This window comes from Lipotes vexillifer, unplaced genomic scaffold (assembly GCF_000442215.2).
Source record: "Lipotes vexillifer unplaced genomic scaffold, Lipotes_vexillifer_v1.1 scaffold189, whole genome shotgun sequence".
Lineage (NCBI taxonomy): Eukaryota > Metazoa > Chordata > Mammalia > Artiodactyla > Lipotidae > Lipotes > Lipotes vexillifer.
Genome location: NW_006785816.1, coordinates 4,021,720 through 4,049,059, shown reverse-complemented (window position 1 = coordinate 4,049,059; position 27,340 = coordinate 4,021,720). Strand labels below are relative to the sequence as shown.

At 40.4% G+C, this 27,340-nt stretch overlaps 1 protein-coding gene across 1 annotated transcript; it reads right to left on the bottom strand.

Annotated features, from left to right (window-relative positions):
* Positions 1-5,690: 5,690 nt before the first annotated feature.
* NTMT2 (N-terminal Xaa-Pro-Lys N-methyltransferase 2) lies at positions 5,691-25,760 on the bottom strand. Its single transcript, XM_007458134.1, is given in 5 exon segments — positions 5,691-5,843; positions 5,845-5,969; positions 6,719-6,968; positions 14,936-15,111; positions 25,607-25,760. Coding segments are annotated over 5 exon segments (858 nt in total).
* Positions 25,761-27,340: the final 1,580 nt, after the last annotated feature.

Sequence of the window (27,340 nt, the reverse complement as noted above, 5' to 3'; positions counted from 1 at the left end):
CACTACCAACTTCCCCTACCTCTAATGATAGAAACTATGTTCTGGTTCAGGCCCAAACCTTACTCTCATCTTTGACTTCCCTTTATTACACTCCCACACTCAATCATTTAGCAAATAGAATTGGCTTTAATTTCAAACATAGCCAGAATCCAAACACTTCTCACTACCATCAGTGCTGCCACCCTGGTCTGAGCCACCATTACTTCTCTCCTGAATTACTGCAATACTATAATTTAGGGATTAGGAAAGTTGTGGGGGGTTTTTGGTTTTGGTTTGTTTGTTTTAATAAAAGGGCCATATAGTAAATATTTTCTGCTTTTCAGGCCATATGATCATTGTGGTAACTCCTCACTTCTGCCATTATAGTGCAATTGGGCATAGCTGTGTTCCAGTACAAGTTTAGTTACAAAAAAGCAACAAGCTGGGGCTTCCCTGGTGGCGCAGTGGTTGAGAGTCCGCCTGCCGATGCAGGGGACACGGGTTTGTGCCCCGGTCCGGGAAGATCCCACATGTCGTGGAGCGGCTGGGCCCGTGAGCCATGGCCGCTGAGCCTGCACGTCCGGAGCCTGTGCTCCGCAACGGGAGAGGCCACAACAGTGAGAGGCCCGCGTACCGCAAAAACACACACACACACACACACACACACACACACACACAAAACAAAAAAAGCAACAAGCTGAATTTGGACCGTGAGCCATAATTTACCAGATCCTGGTCTATCTGGTCTCTTTGCTTTTATCCTCACTCCGACTATTATCCTTTCTCAACACAGCAGCCAGAGGAATCCTTTTAAAACACAGGTCATAACATGTTACTTCTCTGCTCAAAACTCTGCAAAGGCCTCCTTTCTCGATTAGAATAAAAGTAAGAGCCCTTTCCATAACGTATAAGACCCTGTGTGATCTGGCCCCAGTCATATCCCTAAAGCTCCTATCTTATTACACTCTCTCCCTCATCCACTCTGCTGCAGCTGCACTGACCTCCTTGTTGTTTCTCAAATAGTCCAGGCACACTCAAGACTTGGGGCATTTGCACCAGGTGCCCCCTCTTCCCCCAGGTGTCCATATGGTCAGTGCTCTTACCCTCTTAACTTTGCTCAAATGCCACCTCTTCAATAAAACCAATACTGGCCACTATTTGAAATTATAACCTTCCTCCATGACTCTCAATCCCCCTCACTCTATTTTTCCCTTTTACTTTCCAAAATTTTGCCATCTAACATTAAAAAAATAACTTACTAATTTCTACTTACTGCATTCCTATTTCTCCTAGAATACAAGCTCCACAAGGCCAGTGATCTTTGGCTTTTATTCCACGTAACCTGAGACCCTAGGGCAGTGCATGGCATATTTTTTTTCAAAAAATATTTGTTGAATGAATGGAATCTGTGTGGCCTCCCTCAAATCCCAGAGATGTAGTGAGTCACTCTATTCTGTATATTACTTTAACTCTTTGTTCATGCTACTGTTTTAGTCCTCTTTATCCTGATTTATAATTATTTATGTATCTCTCTTGCCCATTACAGTGTCATGATCTTCTTGGACATTTTCTATATGTATATTTGCAGTAAGTAATACAGCCTGTCACACAGCAAAAGGACAAATAATGCCAACTTAATGAACATACAGAGATGCCGTATGTGCGTAGTTCTCTGACACCAAATCATTAACTCTGCAAGTCAGTTATTATTTTAAAAGTCTCTCCTGAACCCCAGCTCTAGATACAAGTATATACACACACTACTAATTGAGATAATTTAAAACTATTTTTCACATATTTGCTTAATTAACTTGCAGTGACCTCTGAAAAAGCACTGGCCTCTGATGATTATAAGAGGTAGTTTTCTGGCATAGACACCAAAGCATCAAAGAGTCAGCTAGAACTAAGGAAAGCAATAACACAACTGGTTTTAATTACTCATGACAGGCAGCTGAGTATATCTGACACAGGTCTTCTCCCCAATACATCACTCAAAACAGGCCAGTTACAGGAAATGGTGGAGAAAGAAAAAAAAAAGCCAGAATGGGGCCAAAATGTGTCCACAATATAAAGCAGATCATCTTTCACGTGGATGACCTTGTTCATTTTGTGTTATATTTTTACGATGGTCCTGAATGCATAAAATTGCTGACCCCTTAAGACTTGGTATGCTTCTATACTGATGCTGAGGAGGAGTGGCTCAGGTTCTCAGAAGAGGAGATAGGTGACGACTGTGCCTATTCATGAGTCACTGTGTAAACCAAGGGGTCCTCCAAAGTTAATCTAGAATGGCAGAGGCATGTTTGTGATTAATTCATCTGTGAAGCAGAGGTGAGCAGCTTCTACTTCTCCTCAACATTCACAGAAGGATTAACTCTTCATCTAAACCTGGTTGGTTCTTTGGACTGGTTGCTTAGCAGGTAACAGGTGAGGATTCACCTGTGAGTCACTTTGTTAACACCTACTCACAATTTTAACATATCTCTCTTCCGAGGTACACGCTTCCACCTAATGAAACGATGGGCTTCAGTTGGCCATATCCTTGAGTCGGCTCCTGTTGAAAAAAGAGATTTCCTAATCAGGCAGGATTTTACCGCAGGACCTAATTTTCTTGCTAAAGTCTCCTCCCAGATGCTTGTATGATCCCTGAGCTCACTGCCTTCTTACTTCTGTGCATTTCCTGGTTCTTGCCAGCTTGCACTGTTTGATCAGTCTTTTGTCCAGTCTTGCACATTCCAGTGCTCGTGGAACTTCAGAAGCCCTTGGTTTTTCCTGCTGCTTTGCTGATTCCCGTTTGACGCCTCCAGAAACAGAGACTGCCTCCTGAGTCTTTCTACTTTTATACTTTCAATAAAAGTTGGAGTCCCTGCAGTGTGCTAGGGCATATGCTAAAGACTGAGACTCTAACATGAATGCTCCATTAAGAAGCTCAGAATTTAATAGAGGAAATGGCAAGTAAGCAGGCAATTACAATGCACATGATAAGTACTGTAATACGTTAAGCAGAGGGTATGAGGGTAGCATATAGTAGCGGCACCTAAGCCAGCACCTGGGGGGTGAGGGAAGCTTTCCTAGAGCCAGTAACATCTATGCAGTCTGAGCCAGACAAAAGAAGAATAAGAGATGTTCTACGCTAAGGAAGTAACATCAATAAATGCCATGAGCCATAAATCATAGCTCCTTTAGAGATCTATATGTATTGATAATTAAGTATGGCTGCAGGGGATGTGGGAAAACTGAGGCTGGAGAGGGAAGCCAGGGTTAGATCACAAAAGGCTTTATATGTCATTCTAAGGTGATGGGAATTCATGGTATCAGTGATGGGGAGTCACTGAAAGTTTATACATAACATGGTCAGATTATGTTTTAGAAAGATTGGCATCAGCGTGGAGAATAGATTTCACCATCTAGCTACTTCCCTGAACCTGGCCCGCTTTCTTGCCTGCCCTGTCTTATCTTCCTTTGACTGTAAAGGGCCCAGTTGGACACCCCTTTCCCTATAAGTGTCCTTAAACAAAACTAATGATCAGAATCATTTTGAGACCTTACAAAAATACAAGTTATTTGGTCCCATTTCACAGAATCAAACTCTCACGGAGACAGAACCTGGGAATCTCTATTTTATAAAAACTGCCCAAAGGATCCTGGGGCAGTTGGACTATGGACAGAATTTGTGAACTAATGTAGACTGTCACTTATAATACAACAGAGATGTGTTGATAAACATTAGCAATGTGTATGGCTTACTGAATTAGATTGATGATGGCTGGAGTAGGTCTCACTCCTAATGTCTTCTTTCTACAGCATTAGAAGACCAAAACAACCAGCCCCTTACTTGGAACCTCAAGATCTTTCCCTTGTTTTTTGAATAACATGTCCAGACCTTCACATGACCTGTTAGGCAGCATGATTTGGCTCCGATGGCCACACCTCTCAAGCTACTCTTCCCTTTACCTTGTACTAATTATTAACTTGTTATAGAGAGGGGATGTTGATACATTTACTCGCCAGTTTCTACATTCTCAATTAAATTACAGATAGATATGGTGTGGGGAAACTTTGTGAAACAATAAAGATCTGGAAATTTTCTAAGGAGAATGGAAAATGATTTGATTTAGGATGAGAAAAGGACTGCTGCTCAACCTCAAAGACTCCCCTGAGTTAAAGATCATACATCCATATTCATAGGACAACTCTGTTATTTCCTCCTTGAGGAGCCAAGGAGCAGAGAAAATGGACAGTTTTGTCAATCAGCATGTGAGTACTAGCAAAGCGTAAAGTCAAGAAGTAAGAGAATAAGGGTGCTCAGGTAAAAGAAACAGAAAATTCCTGGGATGGGCCAAAAAGGAAGATTCAGTTAATTTGCTCCAAGCCACAAAGGATGAAAACCTGAGTACCCTTGTTTTGTCATACTATTCAGTCTGTTTGGTAATGATCCCCCATTTTATTTAATTCTGGTCTCTGGCTTCTCCACCAGTGGTTCCAACTCACATTCTGTTACGTTACCCTAGAGCACTGTGAATAACATACTGCAGCTGGAAGGTGCCAGTGGCAGTGTAAGTGACAAAATTTTCCAGGACATAAATGAAACTACCTAGGTAAGGTTACATCAAGGTAGTAAATGTTTTATAATAATTGTTTTCCTCCTAAGTTAGAGATATGACTTACAAACATGATTTTTATGGTGATAGCATATCCATACAATAGACTTTCTTTACTTAAATTGATTGCATTTCATAAAAGACTCGATATATATCAAAACACAACTATGTCCTTCACATGAAGCTATTAGAGTGTTTTAAATACAGTGGCCATTATATTTAAACATTCTGCTAATAAAAATTAATTATTTTTGTTTTTGAAAGATTTTAGATTATTTTTAATTAAACCAATGCCTTAAATTAATCCAGTTGGTTCAATTTTCGGGTTTATCATTTCTTTTCTCTTTCCAATGTAGAGTCATATCAATCAGGGAAACAGGAGCAGCTGCAATGAAGCAAGCTGTGTTGGAAGCCAATGGCTAAAATTAGATTATCAATGACATTTACTTATATGTTCACAGCTGAAATTTCAAGGGTAAAACATTTTCTCCTGAAACAAGACACTTCCCCATCACTGAAATGCAGACTTGTGTTATCAAATTATATCCATATTACATCACTGGGGGGTGAAACTGACCCAAAATAGAAAGTGAAACCATAGTCTTTTGTTCTGCTAAAGACAAAATTAAGTAATGGAATTGTTTTTATAAGATTATTTTGACTGGTGCCTTCTTAATTAGGGGGAGATTTTTATCTAGAGAAGTAGTATTCCCAAGGAGGAAGGAAGTGTATAATGTATCTAGCATGAGGGCAGAGAAAGGTGGTCTAGGCTTTACCCCACCCACCCTAAACTACTCTATAATGCAAATCTTCAGAGACCAAGGCAGTTTAGATTTTGTGAACGTTGCTCCCTTTTCTGTTTTTTGTGTACACTTGTACAGTTTAGCAGTTCTTCCAGATGCCACTTTCCATTTCTCTTTTGGAAAATCCACAGAGTGTGTGCATGTACTTACATAATTAGTGGAAACATGTACATATTACATCAGTCATTTCCAAACATGCTGTAGTCCCTTCCCTTCACTCCTACGTGAATTACAAGGGGCACCTCAGAGGAGAACACCTCTTCCCAAAGCACTACTGTGCAGTGCAGCCGTTCACTCCCATTGCTGGTCAGGAGTGTCCATTGCTATGCAGTGCAAACATCCACACTGGGATGCACTACTCTGGAAAGCCGTCCTGCTTCTCCTGGCCCAGCACCACCAGCCCACTCTTCCTAATGAGGCTCTGGAGGATGTCCATATCCCAAGTCACACAGATGGAAGATGTCAGAAAGATGGAAGATGCAGCCCTCCTGAGCCACACTGTCCTTCAGTATGATGATGCCGTTTTCTTTCAGGCCATCTTGGCACCGGGAAAGAAATGCAAGAAGGTCTTTAATGGTCAGGTACCCTACAGGTGAGGCCAAGTAAAAGGGGAACAGGATGAAAGGGTGGGTGGGAAAGAGGGACCGACCACAAGGCTACAAATCAGGAGCTCATTTGTTCACTCATTCAAGAATTATTTAATAGCCTGAATTGTTTTGCTGCAGGAGGCTTTGAGAATTTAGATAAGAGAACAGGTATCTTCTTTGAGGTGAATCAGTGTACACTCTATAAAATAGATATTATCCTACCTAGTCTATCTACCTCCCAGGCACAAGATAAACTATTGCTCATCCCTTGGGTTCCCTCCATGTCCCCTGGACAGCCCAACTCTGTCATCATTCCTCTGTGTCTCACACATACACACACTCAGACCAAAATCCAATTCACCGCTGTCTCATTTCCTGGGAATTTAAATCTAAGAAAGTCTAGTTTTTCCAGTAAATGGGGATAGACTCTTTTTGTCCCCACTTTTTAAAGTTTTTCAAATATTTAGGTTTCTTCTATGATTTAGGTTGGTCCAAAGGCACTCCATCCCTAAGGATGGGAATTGTCAAGCTTGTTCAGAGGATGTTATGGGAGAAATCTGGAGGACCAGAGCTTTGGGGGAGTTCCCATGATACCTAAGGCTAGCTAACTGTTCTAAGCACAACTATAGCCAGATCTCCCTTTGTGTCCTTGTTCCACCTCCACAAATCCTCCAATCAGCCCCATGTGTTTTCTTCTTCTCTATATGGAAAGGGGAGAATGGCAGATGCAATGCCATGCAGGACTAACCAGAGACCCACTGAATCCAGATGACATCGTATCTCCCCAGTGGGGGTGTGAATTCCTTCAGACTGGAGCAGTGGTAGCTTTCTACCTTGTCCCCTCTGACCTGCAGGTAGTTCTGTGCCTCGAGGAGGAACGATTCCATCATGTCCACCAGTTCCACAGTGTTGAAAACCAGCAACAGGACATGCTTGCTGACCCTTCCTATCCCAGAGCTGCAATCCAGGGCACAGTCTGTCCCAGCTCTCCCAGGTCCCTGAAGAAAGGTACCTTGTGGAATACTTCAGGAACAGACACTCACCCTGAGTTTGGACACTCAATTACCTCTGTAAATAAACTTTATTTGGGTCAATTTCATATAATTAAATGTACTACTTTAAGTATACCATTCAATGAGTTTGGACAAATGTATACAGGCACGTAAACACTACCACAATCAAGTTATAAAATATTCAATGACTTTTTTCAAAAAAAAAATCCAAACATGTCTAGTTTTTGCCTTCTTTATTTTATTCAAATATAAGTCTTTCAAAGAATTTCAAAATAGGATTTTAGAAAATAATGTCTTAAGTTTGAAAACTGGGTAATTTTCTCTAAGATAAATGGGCCTTTGAAAGCCCTATGAAAATAGAACTTTGTTAACTGTAAATTTGGGTCAAACCCACAGCTAAATGGACCTGCACCCGTAGCTTATTGCCTTGTTAAAAAAAGAGAGAGCAAAGCAGTGAGAGTCTTTCAGAGTTTTGAAATTACTTTTCAAATTCATGCAATGAAAACATTTCAATTCATACTGGGATGGATAACTGAAATTTTATTTTTTTCAGAACTGATTTTGGGGGCTCTGAATTATCTACTATTCTTGTGTGGAAGATAATTTTTAAGACTTGAGCTGAGGAAATGCAAACTGCTCCATTCTCAGGCCAGGATTTTACTTCAAACTCAGCCTCAGTGACACACAGCACATTCATGAGGATAAAAGGTGGTTGCAGCAAAGTCCCCTTGTCTCTTTTCATGCTAAAAATTATTTTCTGCTTTTATACCAGAAGCTACATGATTTATTGGGCACAAAAGCCCTGAAATTTTTTTAAAGTAAATCTCTGCATTAAATTAACTGAGGGTGAAAGATGAATAGGGGGTAGAGATAGGAGGAAATCAGCCAATAAAAACTTTCTCAAACTTGCTTCTATAAAGTAATATACACATATACATATATACATATATGTATGTGTACATGACCAGTATATATCTATGATATGTATATGTGTATATATGTGTATGTGCATATATACATATATATATGTGTGTATGTGTGTATATATATATATATATATATATATATATATATAAGATTCAGCTGGTCTAAATTATTTGGTCACAGTTGGGATGGCTGCTGAATAGGTTTTATGCTAGAAATTACAGTAACAAGATACTTGAAGTTGTCAATCAAGATCTTAAGGAGAAAGTCTACTCTTGATTTCTCAGGACCTAAGGGTTTAAAAAAAAAAAATTGGCTAAGGATCAAAAGGTGAAGTTTAAGCAGAAGGAAACATCAGAAACGCTGCTTTCCAGTCCACTCAAAAGGCCTTCCTTACAGCAAGAACAAAGAAGAACAAAAAGTGAAGTAATTGTAGTTTCTTTTCAGAGGAAATAATAATAATCACGATTTATTGACTGCTTGTGTGTAGCAAGCTCTTTGCATCCATAATAACTATAGTAATCAAAAAGCCTCACAAGATAATGATTATTCTCCAATTTGGAGATGAGACCCTTAGACTTTTTTAATATCATCCAGCTAATGGCAGAACTAGAATTTGAACAGTGAACTGTGTGAATCCAAAGCCAGTTCTACCTTAGGGCTGTCACCTCGAGTGCCACAACTCTGATTCCCTTGTTAGTAGCTGTCAATTGTTATGTTGAAGAGAATTCTAAGGCTTCATTCAGACTTATCAGGAAGAGGTCTATGATTGATTAGTTATGTCTGCCTTGAGTATGGGAATGGGAAGTGGTAGTACATGTGCCACTTGTTTGCCATTCCTACTTACAATATGATACATCCCTCATTCAGATATTATAATTTAAACTAAGCTAATTCATTAAAAGGCCTAGGCTAAAGTTTTATGTTATGAAGGCCATAAAAGTAGCATCATTTAAATAAATTTATAACATAAACAAGATGGAGGGAAATACAGGGAAATTATTTTAAGCTACTGAAAATGACTTTAGTTGAAATCTGTGTGCTCAACTAGAGATTCTCATTATAATTTTTTATTATCATTATTTGGCCCTAAAGCCTCTACTGATCATGTTGCTCACATTATTATAGCAAGTGGTTTTAAAAATTGAACCATGGGACAATAAAAGAGAGAACAGAGATCTATGCCAGAGGATTTCAAGAAGGTTATAACAGCTTAACTCCTTTTTCTCAATGAACAAATAACTATGAAGCTGTTCTGGTTAAAGTGAGGCAGGGCCTCACCCACTCAGCCTTTCTATCATTCTCCCAATAAGCCCTTGAAGGATATCAGCACAACCCTGGAGTTTTAAAACCATTCATGCCTAATCTCCCTACTTTTTCAGACAAAGAAACTGAGGCCCAAAGAGGTGAAATATTTGCAATAGAACTTCCTTGAAAATGCACATCCTCTGATGTGTATTTTTCACCAACTTAGATGTGTGATAGCTGACTGCAGTAATCCTTGAAACAAGTTATTTACAAATACAAAAGATGCCTTTCACTCAAATCCTGAGCACCTTAGCCCTTCGCCACTACTGCCTAGTTCTCTTTATTGCATATCACTCCACATGGTTGGCACTACCTCTCATATCCTGGCACCACATTTATTCCTCTGTCTCTCATTCACATGCAGCACCTCTGAGAAGGGACATTTAAAGGCTGATCCTGGGAACAACATCTCTAGCCTCTTGGATACCATGGCTGCCCACTACTGTGATTGGATTGAAATTTGATGCTCTTCCATGAATGTGACCAGAACTACATACAATGTGTGATTTCAAAACGAGATGTTTTGTTATTTTCATTTATTATCCTATCTTCATATTTATGGATTCATATAAAATAGTGAAATATTCTTAGAAATTTCATTTTCATTTTGATTCTGCCTATGTATTTTGTTTTGAAGAATATTATTTTACCTTCTTTCCATTGGAGTTTAAAACTAAAACGAGGGCTTCCCTGGTGGCGCAGTGGTTGAGAGTCCGCCTGCCAATGCAGGGGACACGGGTTCATGCCCCGGTCCTGGAAGATCCCACATGCCGCGGAGCAGCTGGGCCCATGAGCCATGGCTGCTGAGCCTGCGCGTCCGGAGCCTGTGCTCCGCAATGGGAGAGGCCACAACAGTGAGAGGACCGCGTACCGCAAAAAAAAAAACTAAAATGAAAGTGCTAAATGCCACTTTAGGAAAACCATGAAATACAAGTTAGCCCCAAATTTTTTAGTCATCCAATCTCTGAGAAATGTCAAGAGATAAATATCATCAAATACCAATTACTTTTTATAAATTTCTACTTTCCCCAATAGAAAGCTAGAAGTAAGGAATGTTATCAGCTATGCTGTTGACATCATCTTGGTATCATTTGTTTATTTGCTAAAGTAAGCACATTTGCAACAAGTTTAAACACCTTTTCCCACTGTCTCATGTCACTAAGTGTTGAAAGGAAAGAAAAACTTTAAATTAAACAATCTGTCTTTTCCCAGTTGACACAAGGATAAATCATGTCAGATACTCATATTCCCTAACTCCTTGTATCTTGACCTGGATACTAATTTAGCATATTATTAAGGTCAAAGTACCAAAATATCATTTCTTTAAAAAGACTGTGTTTGTACTTAGTTAGAGGTCGCAGCTTCACAATGAGCCTAGTCTACTAAGAAGGACTCCTTATATTTGTTTGAAAAGAGCAGGCTGCTCTTTTCCAACATAAATATGCAAGCACAAGGCTGTTTCCTTTCCCGGGTCCATGGGCGTGTGTATGGGCTCTGTCTGACCAGCATCCCTGTGGTCAGCTTGGCATTCCACATGGAGTGACAAGACAGCTGGATTACTAACTAAGCTTCTGAAATGCATTGGGATCAAAGTCAGCCTCACCATGAGGCAAGCAGGAGGGATTGCTCTTGGCCAGACTGGAGGAGAGTTGAGGTCTGTGGTACACACACACACACACACACACACCACACCACACACACACCACACACACACACACACCACACACACACACACCACACACACGCACACACACCACACACATACACCACACGCACACACACACCACACACACGCACACACACCACACACATACACCACACGCACACACACACCACACACACGCACACACACCACACACATACACCACACGCACACACACACCACACACACGCACACACACCACACACATACACCACACGCACACACACACCACACACACGCACACACACCACACACATACACCACACGCACACACACACCACACACACGCACACACACCACACACATACACCACACGCACACACACACCACACACACGCACACACACCACACACATACACCACACGCACACACACACCACACACACGCACACACACCACACACATACACCACACGCACACACACACCACACACACGCACACACACCACACACATACACCACACGCACACACACACCACACACACGCACACACACCACACACATACACCACACGCACACACACACCACACACACGCACACACACCACACACATACACCACACGCACACACACACCACACACACGCACACACACCACACACATACACCACACGCACACACACACCACACACACGCACACACACCACACACATACACCACACGCACACACACACCACACACACGCACACACACCACACACATACACCACACGCACACACACACCACACACACGCACACACACCACACACATACACCACACGCACACACACACCACACACACGCACACACACCACACACATACACCACACGCACACACACACCACACACACGCACACACACCACACACATACACCACACGCACACACACACCACACACACGCACACACACCACACACATACACCACACGCACACACACACCACACACACGCACACACACCACACACATACACCACACGCACACACACACCACACACACGCACACACACCACACACATACACCACACGCACACACACACCACACACACGCACACACACCACACACATACACCACACGCACACACACACCACACACACGCACACACACCACACACATACACCACACGCACACACACACCACACACACGCACACACACCACACACATACACCACACGCACACACACACCACACACACGCACACACACCACACACATACACCACACGCACACACACACCACACACACGCACACACACCACACACATACACCACACGCACACACACACCACACACACGCACACACACCACACACATACACCACACGCACACACACACCACACACACGCACACACACCACACACATACACCACACGCACACACACACCACACACACGCACACACACCACACACATACACCACACGCACACACACACCACACACACGCACACACACCACACACATACACCACACGCACACACACACCACACACACGCACACACACCACACACATACACCACACGCACACACACACCACACACACGCACACACACCACACACATACACCACACGCACACACACACCACACACACGCACACACACCACACACATACACCACACGCACACACACACCACACACACGCACACACACCACACACATACACCACACGCACACACACACCACACACACGCACACACACCACACACATACACCACACGCACACACACACCACACACACGCACACACACCACACACATACACCACACGCACACACACACCACACACACGCACACACACCACACACATACACCACACGCACACACACACCACACACACGCACACACACCACACACATACACCACACGCACACACACACCACACACACGCACACACACCACACACATACACCACACGCACACACACACCACACACACGCACACACACCACACACATACACCACACGCACACACACACCACACACACGCACACACACCACACACATACACCACACGCACACACACACCACACACACGCACACACACCACACACATACACCACACGCACACACACACCACACACACGCACACACACCACACACATACACCACACGCACACACACACCACACACACGCACACACACCACACACATACACCACACGCACACACACACCACACACACGCACACACACCACACACATACACCACACGCACACACACACCACACACACGCACACACACCACACACATACACCACACGCACACACACACCACACACACGCACACACACCACACACACACGCACACACACCACCCACACACGCACACACACACACCACACACACACCACACACATGCACACACACACACCACACACACACACCACACACACACACGCACACACACACACGCACACACCACACACACACAAACCACACACACACACCACACACACACGCACACACACACGCACACGCGCACACACAGCAGGGATTCTTCTGCTTCATGAGACAAATGGAAAAAATATGTCGTGGATAAGAGCAGGGAGTTTGGTGTCAGACAGACCTTGCCAGGTGTCAGTCCTAGCTCTGTCTCTTACCAACTGTGTAACCTTAAAAACTTACTTAACCTCTCCAAGCCTCAGTTTCCACAACTGTGAAAACAAGAAACGATACTAGTACTTACCTCACAGAATTATTATGAAGAGTAAATAAGACAGTGCTTCTAAAGTGCTTATCAGAGTGACTATCTCAGAAAAAGTGCTCAGTGAAATCAGTCAGCAACACTCATTTAAAAATATTCCAGGTTAACCTGACCTAGAAATAGACCCAGCCAACATCCCTAGCTCCATAGTCCTTTATGGCCACAGCTGATGTCCACTTTGGCCCAATGGATGCTCCACCATTATCCTTTTCTTTATACTCAGGCAAAGGGTGCTCTAGGGAAGTTGGATGTGAAGTGAACCTCACCTCAACACTAGGGATATTATTAATGTTATGCTTCTAAATAGGTTGACAACATAACCCCAAATATTCATAATATTCTTAATGTTTCCTTCATTAGAATAAAATGGACTCCAGATTTCAAACGAATGACTTCATAGTGAATTGGAACAAAACCTATTTACTGGGTAGGACTTTGTTCTCAGTAGAACCAACAATAGCTTTATTGTGTGGGTTAAGTCTATTCTGACGACTGAATGAAGCTCCTTAAAATATAATGAATGCATTTTATGAAAGCTTGTTATTAGTAGTAGTAGCAATAAATTAGATTTATTGGGCAATAATTATGTGCACTAAAGTAAGCACTTGACTTATATTATCTCATTTGAGCTTCACATTATCCTATGAGGTGAGTTCTGTGGTTATGCCCTAGTCACAGGTGAAAAATTGAGGTTTAAGAGCATTTAAGGAATAAGCCCAAGGTTGCTTATACAGTAAGAAGAACTGTAATGACTCTAGAGCCCAAGATTTTGGCCCCTACAGTATATGATCCATCTTCATATGGCGTGGAAGTAAGGAAGTGGAGTTTCACCCAACACCAAGTCTACAAAGGGATCACATTCTTTCAAGGCAATGTCTCAACTACGTATAGAATAATATAAAGAGATTCTACTATACTTACCACTTTTAGACTGAACATAAGCTTCCATTTCCTTACAACATTGCATTTTTATTACAGGGACTCAAAAAATCATCCCAAAATCCAAAATGGCATGATCTCTCATCAATCATCTGGGTATCAACAGTTTATCTATGAAACTCTAAAAGAGAAGTCTTCTTAATCCACTAATTGTAATATTAACATTGCTAGTTCACCTTCCCCTGTAGCATAAGAAATTAGCTGGTGCTAGGAGGGTGAAATGCCAAGTGGGACAAACCAGTCATTTAATGTGACCTATCCTTTCTGAACATCTTAAAACAGGCTTTCACACTAAACTCTTGGCTGAGCCATATGGCTTTAATATGACTTAAGCAACAACACAGAAGCATGTGAGCTCAATGTTTGCAAGGACTTTGCCTCCTCATCAAACTGCAGTTGGATAACTCACCCCAACAAATTTCCTAAGAAATTCCCGAGAGGCCTGGATATCTGGGTTGGACAGTTCGGTGAAATTTCCCATCATACCCTCTTCTGTAGCTGGTACTTCTTGGTAGAAGAGTTTAGCTCTGGCATAGAACTGCATCTCACCATTGATGACTTGACTTGTTAAAGCATACAATTTCACTGCAAATGAAATATTATTAATATTTATCAGTATTTAAATGGCAGAACAAGTTTATTCTTATCATGCATTGAATTTCCTCTTAGAAGCCTGCAAATTTGTGCTGTGGGAGAAAGGGTATTAGTTTGATGTCAGAAGATCTGGGTTTGAGTTCTGGCTCAGTGACTTACTTGCTATGTAACCTTGGGTAAAGTTCTTAACTCCTATGATCTTCAGGTATCTCATGCATAAATCACAATCATGTGGCATTTTCATGATTTAATAACACTAGAGTTTAATTTTAAAAATAGCTTGTCACTGTATTTAAAAAAAAGCTGAACAGTGTTTGCTACAGTAGAATAAATAATATCGCAAGTTTCAAAGTAACTTTTACCTTTGACCTCCAAATATTTTATGAGAATTTAATCACTAATCTTTACTTCTAATCACGAGGTAGATTAGGCATAGCTATTTTTTCATCTCTTTATTTTTGTGCAACTCATACCCAAATATCTCTTTGTACCAACATTACAGAAAATGTACTTGAGCTATATCTTCTGAAAATAAAATAATAAAAAGAAATATAATATTTATTGAGCAACTATTCTGTACCAGGTAGTGTACTAGGCATATTCACATATACTATGTTATTTCATTATTTCAGGTATTTTAAGACATTTATTTTTAGAAAAACATGTGTTCTACTTCTGAGGGGTAAATGAGTATGCATTTAAGTGTGTTTTTTAAACCAAAAGGCACACTTGCAGATATAAAGTATTTTCATTAGAGGATATTCAGAAGGAAATGATAGAAAGTGAGATAAAAGGGAGAAACTTATGGTTCAAGATTGTAGGCTGAATATATGCATTTGTCCTCCCTGCTCCCCAGTACTCCCCAAGAATCATTTTAATAAACTCAACCCTTAACAGTGAAGAAAATGAGAAGGGGCCACCAATGGATTCATGATTTCAAAAAATTTCTGGAAGACAAAAAACAGATAAAGCAGATGGAACAGAGCTAAAGAATTTACAGCGGGCTTCCCTGGTGGCGCAGTGGTTGAGAGTCTGCCTGCCGATGCAGGGGACACGGGTTCATGCCCCGGTCCGGGAATATCCCACATGCCGTGGAGCGGCTAGGCCCGTGAGCCATGGCCACTGAGCCTGCGCATCTGGAGCCTGTGCTCCGCAACGGGAGAGGCCACAACAGTGAGAGGCCCGCGTACCGCAAAAAAAAAAAAAAAGTTACAGCTCAGGATAGTTGCAAAAGGAAGTAAGAGTGAATAAAACAAAAAAATCTGTCTACAGGCCAACTAGTGAGGTGACCAATGCACTCCCCACAAAAGTGACAAGCAGCACAGCTATAATCCTAGGGAGGGTAAATATGTCTCTTCTCTAAAAAAAAGGAAAAAAAATTAATTAAGTGCCTTAGGAGAAAAAGACCAGTTAGTGTTGGAATCCTAGAACACTACTCATTCTGGCATATAGAGGATTCCAAGTACCTCATTTCCTCATACTCAGAGTCTGGCAAGATCTACCGGCAAATGTAGAGCTTCTTGTCATCCTTTCTATTCAGCGGAGAAGTATATAACAGAGGAAACCTTCTCCATTACCCAAAATCATTGCCCCCGTCCTTCATTTCTAACTATGGATAAACAATGATTTCCAAACACATGAGGGTAAAATGGCAGTCTGAAAAACAAAGATACAGATAGACAATCAAAACTGACACCAAAGGAAACAGAAATAATCCAGGAAATGAATGAGAATTTAAACCAAAACTAAACAAAAACTTACACCCTTGAAGAGGTATGAGAACAGGTGCATCCATAAATCGAAGATGTCAAGAAAATGATAATTTAAAGAATAATAAAGAATTCTTAGAAATTAAAATTTTGATTACCAAACAATTTGGAATATAACATTGAGTAAATTATCAGGACATAAAGGAAAAGATTGATATGGAAAACAGAAGTACAAAGATTAGAGCTATAAAGACTTAATTCATGTACTTCCCTGGTGGCGCAGTGGTTAAGAATCTGTCTGCCAATGCAGGGGACATGGGTTTGAGCCCGTCCGGGAAGATCCCACATGCCGTGGAGCAACTAAGCCTGTGTGCCACAACTACTGAGCCCGCGCACCACAGCTACTGAAGCCTGCGCACCTAGAGCCTGTGCTCCGCAATAAGAGAAGCCACCACAATGAGAAGCGTGCGCACCGCAACAAAGAGTAGCCCCCGCTAGCCACAACTAGAGAAAGCCCACATGCAGCAATGAAAACCCAGCGCAGTCAAAAATATATAAATAAATAAATAAATAAAAGTTGTATGAGTTGAAAATGCTAAGTACATTCCATCAGTGCTCAGAATTCTATGAAAAGAATGAGCTAGAATCAAAAAGAAAATTTTAAAAATATTTTTTAAAAAAGACAATTCAGAAGACCCAACATCAAGCTAATCAGGAAATGGAGGGAAGAAAATTATTACAGAAATAATAGAAAACAATTTCCCAGAGCTGAAAGAGACTATAAGGTCCAAAAGTACTGAGCAGTATGCATTTAAAAATACTAATAATTAAATAAAAGTCACATTTATACATATCCTTAGGAAATTTCAAATCACAAAGAGTAATGAGAAGATCATTAAGTTATTTAGAGGGAAAAAGTTTGTTGACCTTCAAGTAGGGTTGCCAGATTTAGCAAATAAAAATACAGGACACACAATTAGTTTTGAATTTTAGATAATCAATGGATAATCTATTAGTATAAATACAGTTGAAATATCACACATTGCATGGGACATATTTATACTAAAATTTGTTCATTGATTATCTTAAGTTTAAATTTAGCTGGCCTTTTATATTTTATCTGGCAACCCTATGTTCAAAGAACTAGAATCAGGCATATAACACAGATCTCATCAGAAATCCTGGAAAACAGTGGAGCAGTGTCATCAATATTCTGAGGGAAAATTATTTTGAGGCTAAAATTTGTTACCATTCAAATGGTGAAAGAATATTTACCTCCCATGGATTCATCCTTCAGAAGTTTTTTGAAGCTATATTCCAGCCCAATGAGGGTTAAAATCAAGAGAAGATATACAATGAAAGACAATGAAATTAACCCAGGAATCCAATGAAAAGAAATCCCAAAATGACAGATACTATCAGATCTAGAAAGAAATCAGTTGATATTACAACAGAAAACATAGGCTTTAAAAAAATAACTTCAGGAAGTAGAATGAACTGGATTCTGGGTAATAGATAGTAGGTAAGAAGTAAGGTGACATAGTGATATTCTTAGGAAGACATATTTTTAACCTCCATCAACAAAAATAAAAGACAGTTGAAAGTTCTAAGTAAAATATACAACAGTATAAAAATGTTACAATCAGGATATGAAGCAAACCAAAATATGACATAATTTTATGTAGAAGGAGTATAAGAAAAGACAATCTATTTAACCTTAACTAGGAACATTTTTCTTCAGGTAAACAACGATTGTGACATTGGACTAATGCACTACTTGGCTTTGAATTGAACAATGGTCACATAATCCCAAATTTTGATTCTAAAAGTTAAAAATCCAATAAACACTACTACTATCCATTTTAGTATGCTTCATCTGTGGAGTTAAATCAGTATTTCCCAACTTGAAAACACTGGATGTGGCCAACATTTGGACCCTTGAATGATCATGAATTTGCTAAAAGGGGTACAGGAATCAGTTCCCATGTACTTTATTTTCTAGAGACTAACAATGTTATATACTATATCTCCCATATATATTAACCAACAATAGATTGTCATTTTAAAAATATAAATCTTTTAAAACTATTACTAATACATAGATTTTTTTTGACATTTTATACTCAAGTTAGTTACTGATTGAGAAAATAAAACATTAAAAGGAACATCCTCATGTTCAAAAACATTGGAAACCACTGACCTACACCAGTCCCCCTTCCCTAGTACTTGGTAAAGTGTTGTGTAAACAGGCAGCTCAAGAAAGGCTGATAATTTCAACAGGGACGACAAAAATTAATCATCGCCATGCCAAAAACATGACTGTTCCAAATTCTTCTGTATGTCTCAGAAAAGCAGGCTAGGAAATCACAGCTTACAAAGTCTTCCCAGAGTTGAATGCTTCTTGGGATCACAGGCAAGCCACAGCCCAGTACTCTCTCGTTGATCCAACCAAAGCAGCAAAACAGCCACACTCATCATCACCTGGTTATGTCAACAAGTTGGTGGAGTTTATTAAAACCCTTAATCTGGAAATGGGAATGGTCCATTATGCCAGCAACATTTAGACTACAAGTGAATGCCAAGCTCAGCAGGGGTCAGACTCAATAGGTAAGTTTTTATGGTTATGGGCCTGTCACCTAATTGACAGGAACATTTCACTAAAAAGATATATGAGGTGTAATGGCCAGCTCCAGGTTCTCCCTTCTTGATAGCTCCTGCAATGGTGCCAGTTGATTCAGATACGGTTATCAGTCATCAGCCTGTGCCTTTTTATTATAGAAATACATCTAGTGGCTTATTCTTGCATGATTGCAATGTTTTTGTGAAACTTGGGGTAGTCCAAGACAGCGGCTAGACACTCTATTAGTTCTTGATATAATATGGTACTTATTTCTTGAGCTATGTTATGAGCTGAACTCCCAAGGACCTTCCAACGGCTTACTTGTTACAAAAATAAAAATAAAGTATATGTGAATTTGCCCTGAAGAAGAACAAAGATCTCGTGAACTCTCTAAGAAAAATTTTGTTGAGAGATAAGTGTCTATGTTTGCTGAGTAGCTTTTTCTTTTTCTCTTTCTAATAGTTGGATATAACTATTTTAGACTTTATTCCAAACATTAGACCTGTTTGTCAACTGAAAATTGACCTGGGAGTCTTCAGAGGATATGTAGGCTAAATTTAAATGGTAAGTTTGGAATGATCGGAGACAGAATATTGAATCAAGTTAGTCTATAAGAGAAAAGAAAGTCTAACTAGAAGATGTCCTTATGAAGTGTAAGATCTTCCATAAAAGAGGTTTGTAGGTGATGACTTCTCACTTTAGCCATTAAAGAAGTAATGGTAAAAATTTAAGGAAGGAAGGAAGGAAGGAAGGAAGGGAGGGAGGCAAGAAGGAAGGGAGGAAGGAAGGAAAATGTACCTAGGCACAGTGGAATAGTACTCAGCCATAAAAGGAAGAAAATCCTGCCATTTGTGACAACATCGATGGACCTTGTGGGCATTATACTAGGTGAAATAAATCAGAGAAAGATAAATAATGTATGATCTCACTTACATATGGAATCTAAAAAAATCCAAAGTCATCTGTGTTTTCACCAACAGGAAAGGGTAGGAAGTGGGATTTTATCAATGTTCCTGGTAGAATCCAAGGGTCTGTGTGTGCCAGAATGCTAGAAAGTCATCATTAACAAGTCTCAGAATTACCCTGAGAGGCCCTCTAGGCTTTATTTCTTCCCTGCATGCTTTAGATGTTTGGTGTTTCTTGCCTCTAAAATAATGCACTGCCTACCCTGAAAGTTTTAGTGGGTTTTTTTCTTTTCAACTGAGAGCTATTTCAGTGTTCCCTAAATTCTTTTCAGCCTTCAACACAAATAACGTAAGCAGAGGTGGGAAAGGAGGGAAAATACACTTTCCCCTCTTTAGCAAGAACGTACTCAAGCTCCCACCACACATCACATCCCCCGCCCACTTGGCTGAGTGTCTTCCTAACTCTATTCCAACTTTAGTGTTCTACCTGACCCACTGTCAAATTTGAAAAGGTCAGAATTCAGGTGAAGATACTGGGGACAGATTTTTCATGGTGAGACTTTGCATCAGAAGAGTCAGAAGCTGATTCAGCAGTCACCACGCCTCCTCTGTACCTCTGCAGCATCCTGTAGTGGTCTCTATCACGACTTCCACACTCCACAAAAATTATCTGTGTGGGTCTCAATCCTACACTAAACTCTCAGGATAAAGCTCTATTTTATTTTCCTTGTAATCCTAGGACTTACAATTACACTTAACACATAGCAGACCTCCTTTAAATGTTCACTGAATAAAGGAATATTGTCTAGCTTTTTGTTCTTTGAGTAATACACAGGTTCAGCAAAGTAGTGCATGGCTATAAGGAAAAACCAGCATAATCACAAATAAGTCACACTTTTTGTAGTTTACAAAAAACTATAGGAGGATATATCTTCTCTCCTAATTAGGCATACCCAAATAATAAAAAATATTAACTATCACTGATCAAATATATATATATGTGCTACATATGCTAAGCATTTATATCTAACTGAATAAGTAAGATAAATGTGATTATCTACAGAAGAAAACAGGGCATCAAGAGGTTAACTAAACTGCCAGTGAGTGACACAACTGGGATTTAAACCTACGTCTATTTAAATCCAAAACTCATATTTCATCCATCTAACACAGTGTATCTGAAAGTCTGCTAAATAAAGGGAAATTATCTGGTTCTTCATTTCTTTAAAGTGAAAAAATGACCTTACAGCATTTGCACTGCAAAGGTAACAATAAACATTTGGAAAATGTATCACTGTACAAAAAGTTGTGCAGCAATGCCTACCACAGGGATGAAATCAATTTGAAAAATGCCCAGAGTTGTATGCTGAGTTTCATTTGGAAGTTCCAAGTGTATTATAGGAAATGTTTTTATTAATTCTAGTTTTTAATTGCAATGGCAAAGGCGTGGCCATTGTTCTCAATTTCCTCCTCAGAGCCTAATTCTTCTAAAAAGGGGTAAGTGAAGGGGGGTTGGTTACTAACCATTAGTGGGTACCTCCTATGTTCCACGCATTATGCTAGGCACTCTCACTTCATCTCTTCACACTCTGATCCTCACAACGACACTACAAAACTGGGATTATAATCAGCATTTTACAGGTAAGTAATGAGAAAATCAGAAAGATTTAGTAACTTACTCAATATTACACAGAAATGAAGTGTCACAGCCAGGCCCTAACCCAAACCTATTTAAATGCAAAGCCTTAAGTCAGAAAGAGAAAAACAAATATTCTATGCTAACACATATACATGGAATCTAAAAATAAAAGTGGTTTTGAAGAACCTAGGTGCAGGACAGGAATAAAGATCCAGACGTAGTGAATGAATTTGAGGACACAGGGAGGGGGAAGGGTAAGCTGGGACGAAGTGAGACAGTGGCATGGACATATATACACTACCAAATGTAAAATAGATAGCTAATGGGAAGCAGCAGCATAGCACAGGGAGATCAGCTCGGTGCTCTGTGACCACCTAGAGGGGTGGGATAGGGAGGGTGGGAGGGAGATGCAAGAGGGAGGAGATATAGGGATATATGTATATGTATAGCTGATTCACTTTGTTATACAGCAGAAACTAACACACCATTGTAAAGCAATTATACTCCAATAAAGATGTTAAAAATAAACAAACCAACAAATAAATAAATAAATGCAAAGCCTTTGTTCCTTTTGCTAAACCACGTGGAACTATTGTTCTAAATGTGAAGTTAAACTAAGCCTTTAACAATGTCCAGGAGTAATAGATTCTTGCTCAATATATAATTAATAATTATTCGCTGACTTCTCTGTACTAGAAATATGCTGTGGATAGTGCTAGAAGAATTACTGAGGAGTAATTATATGAACATCTCCAGTTGGGCCATATATAGGCCCCTGCATGCACTGGTATACAAACTGGAGACTTATATGAATTGCTTTCCTATTCTACTTCTGATTTGCTCACAAACAGCCACCTTTGGAAAATTCATTCACTCCAAGCCTCCAGCTGAATGTGGGCTGGTAAAACTAGATTATATGAACCTACTCACTGGCTGCCCATCTTGTTGATTATCTCAGCAGAAAGCCAGTGCTCCTCATAGACTATGCTTTGTATTCCTGTCAATTCAAAAAAATGTGGTAAACTTACATTGCTCCTCTCATTTGTCAAGTTGCCATTTACAATGGGAGGCAGCATGATTTTGTGGTTAAAAAAGACAGACCATGGAGCTAGACTGCCTGGATTCTAATCCTTCTCTACTTACTTCCTCTGTTCCTCAGATATAGGGTGGAGAAAATAACGGCACCACATAATAGAGATGTTGTGAGGATTAACTGAGATAATATATGTAAACCACTGAGAATAGTAATAAGCTTGCTCCCATTTCTTTGTGAAGACCTGTTGTATTCAATGGCATAGCTAAGTTTTCCATTGGAGATTTTGAATATGCATGCTCTTTCTTCTCCATGAGTCACTGAGGCTAGTCAGGGATATTTCAGCAAACGTCCCCATGACTGAATGTCACTGCACGGTGTGCTGGTGTGAGCCTAGCTGCCTAACACAGGCAGTTGGAGGGAGGAAGGAAGGAAAGAAGGAATCAAAGAGTCCGGTTAGCCACTGTTCTTCCCGTAACTACCCCCAAACAACAAACTCTCTGTGCAGACTCTACAGTAGGGTTCCCCATCCTTTTAAAAGAAGGGCTTTATTTTCATTTCTATGAAGTCTTGAAATCATCAGGAGGAGGGGAAGCCAACTCTAAAACACTTCAGTGGGGCTGAGTTTTATTTCCAAACTGAAAAGACTAATATCCACTGCAGCCTGAAAACTCCCATATAGCAAATTAAGCTTATCATCTTCGGTAATGCCTGTTCTAAGGAAGGCTACGTGATGACTTTAAAAGAGATCTGACTCTAAGGAAGGAGATAAAAAGCTAATGCTTACTGAGCGTTGACTAGTTTCACATATATAATTGCATTTAATCCTCCAGCAGCCCCACAGTTTTGAGGAAAATGATGCTCAGAGACTTTAGTAACTTGCAGAGGTGATTTTTTCTACCACTAGCAGTGCCAGAATTTGAACTCAGGACATTGGTAACCTGCAATTAATTATTAGTAAGGGGCCCTTAATTTGTCTAATAAATATTTATTGGGGTCTTTTAATTCATCTTTAGCTACTTTCAGAGATGAGTTTCTTTTCTAATAATTATTTTTAAAATTTGGCAGTCATCTGCCCCTTAGTGAACCTCTCATAAGTTATTGTAATTAATATCTTTCTCCAGACTAATGCAACTGAGCCAATAAGCTACTGTTACTGAGGTGTGGCCCAAAGAGTGTCTCCAGAAAAGCAATGCTCTGACAATATGTGGAGTGGTCAGAACATCATCACCTTCCATATAGACTGCTCTAATTTTTCCATTTGAATACAAATGAGATGTACACTATGTCCTAAAAGAATTACTCATGTGTAGTGCTATCTACCAGAAAGAGCCCTGGTCTTGGGTTCTTGCTTTGGTATCTAGATGAGACCTATCTAGATTAGATCTCATCATCTCTGAATTTTCTTTTCCTCACTTGAAAAAATAAGATAGGGGGCAAGAGTGAGAAGGTGGGTGGAAAAATAATAATACCCTATCTATCGCATAGCATGGCTGTGAGGATCAAATAGAGTCATGAATGCGAAATTTTTATAAGAAATATATATAAGATGAAAGTATTTGTATGTCTAGAGTTAAAGATTCCCTTCAGAAATGGACTTATAGAAAGAGACTTTGGGAAGCTGCTAACATAGTTTTGAATGCAATACAAAGAATTATGTAGCTCCTTTCACGTCTGGAAACCCTGGCCACATCAAGTGTACAATAGGGCTTTCAGCAACCTTAACAAAGCAGACTGGAGTTGATACACACTGTTCCTGCTTTCATGGGGGGAAAATATGAATCAAAGGGAGATACTTTACTCCTTAATCGCAAGTTATTTCCTCTTTAGTGTTGTTAAGAGTGCCCTGAAGTAACCATTTTCACAGAGGCTGAGAAAAGTGGTGTAGACAAACCAGATAAGCTTTTTATTGCCCTATTGTCCAATTCCCTGAAACTAGAGGAAATAACTAAAATGGAGACAGACTACAGCCCAGTTTTTTTCTTAATATTCAAAGACCAAACTAAAATCTGCTCCTTTTAAGCTCTTGGACTATTATTGCAATTTAGAAAGGCCAGAAAGGATTATGTGGAGTGTGTACTCATGCATACACACACACACACACACACACACACACACACACTCACACACAGCCACACACACCAACAACCTTGATCTATTATTGTTTAGCCTTTTTAAAAAATTCTTTGTTGATATGCTTCTGTATTAATATTCTCATCTTTGAGTTACCTAATTTGCCCACCTCTAAATTTTTGCAAATATTAAAAATGTCCCTCCAAACTCAAGAAATTAATTTCTATAATCCTGACACTCAGGCAAACAACACCCAGAGAAGCAAGTTACCCATGTCTGAGGTGCATGGAAGTCCCCAAATAGAGGCTTGTCCTGCCAGGCAATACTTGATCTTTGCACTTTCCATAAAAGAATGCCATTGAAACATTTAAGCCCACTGACATTGGTTGTGTGTCCTTTTTATCTGGAAAGTGTCCTTGTTCTAATTCCTTTTGCAAAAGCCCCACAGTCTCACACAGTTGCTCCAGTCATTTCTTGTCCCTTATCTAGTAGCTCTGACTCACTTACCCAGGGGAATATTTTCCAGCAGGTAGAGATAGCTCTGAAAGAAGTCATTGCAAATAGCTTTCTGAAGAATAAAGGACATGCTATGCTGACAGAGCTCATCATTGGTCTTCTGCCTGGGGGATCTGAAGGCAAAGTGGGCTCCCAGGTAGGCCATGGTGAAAGGGGATAATAGTTATTCCTACAGAAGCTTGCCTGGCTGTTTCTTTGAATTAACTTTCTCTTCCTACACGAACTTGAAACTCATTTTAAACCAGCTCCTGTGATCTGTATCAGGAGAGGTGTCACGGGGTTTGGGGGGAGGGGCGGCAGACACGGGAAGGTCAGGCACATCTACCATCTGATTGCTTGGCTGACACCACTCTAAGCCAACAGGTGCTAACTAAAGATGAAAACAGGCTGAGTGAGATCCTGCTTCATCCCGGAAAAAGCACGCCTCCCTCCTTTAGCTGCCACTTCAAACAGGCAGGAGCACAGCTGGCTAACACCCTGAATACTTGCTTTAATTTGATTCCTAAATTGGAATAGCCTAATTTCCATTTCAAAGAGTTGTGAATATTTTGCACGAGATCCAGTTCCCTGATTTCCATCACTCCTCCTGGAATGCCATATCCTCAAGTTACAAGGACCCTTCAAAGTCATCTTAGCTACCCATACTTCTTTCATCAGTACAGTTTTGCCCAAATCATTTCATAGAGATGGATGTGTGTTTCCCATTTTTAAGGATCTTCAAGAGACACAATTATATGAAAGCCTGTTCTGATGTTAAATACCCTTCTCTGTCACCAAACTCTTCCATCTAGCTTGCTCTAAACAATACCTAGTAGTGTAAGCCTGTTTCTTCCTCTCTGCCTATAATGGATATGATTTTCCTCATAAGTACTCATTTGATTTCTGTACTGGGTATCTTCTGACTGTCCCTCCAGGTCTGCTCTGCCCTCTTTCCACATTACTGTGTGCAACTGGAGACTGGACTATATTGACAACATCAGTGAACTTCCTTGCCTTCTGGCTTCTGGTTGAGTTCTGCCAATGGGTGGTGCCAGCAGGAGGCTGGGGGAGAGTGATTCAATGTACTTATTCCCCTGGCACCTTCCCTGCAGAGATGCCATAGGCTGACTGCTTCCTATGGTGAAAAGTTATAGCTCCTGTCCAGGGGTCTTCTCATACAAATATCCTCTCCTAGTTCTGATATCTGCTCCCTCCTCATGCTGCTTCAGGCCTCGGGGGAGTGATACACCAAGCTGTCACAAACCCTGGAATAACATACTATTCCTTATAATTTCTCTATACTTAACTTACCACACCTTTGTAAATAGCCCCTTTATTAAGCTGGCTCAAATTCTCAATTTGTGAATGGCATACGTTTCCTGTAGGGATAACAACTACCATTTTAACCCTCCAATACTCTTAACAGGAAAATCCGTAAGAACTCATACTCTTTTGGCCCCATACCATGTGCAACCACTGACTACCCAGTGTCCCTGAAAACACATGTACACACCCACATACACACAAATGCACACTTTATGGTAGGCAGCTTCTAAGATGGCCCCATAGATCCCCAACTTCTGCATGATATTCACACCTCTGTGTCCTCTTTCCTGAGAAAGGGCTAGACTTACTGACTCACTTCTAAAGAATAAAATATGGCAGAAGTGATAGAATGTCACTTCCAAGATTAGGTTATAAAAAGACTGTCTTGGGCATTTTCTTTTGCTTTCTTGCTTGCTTGCT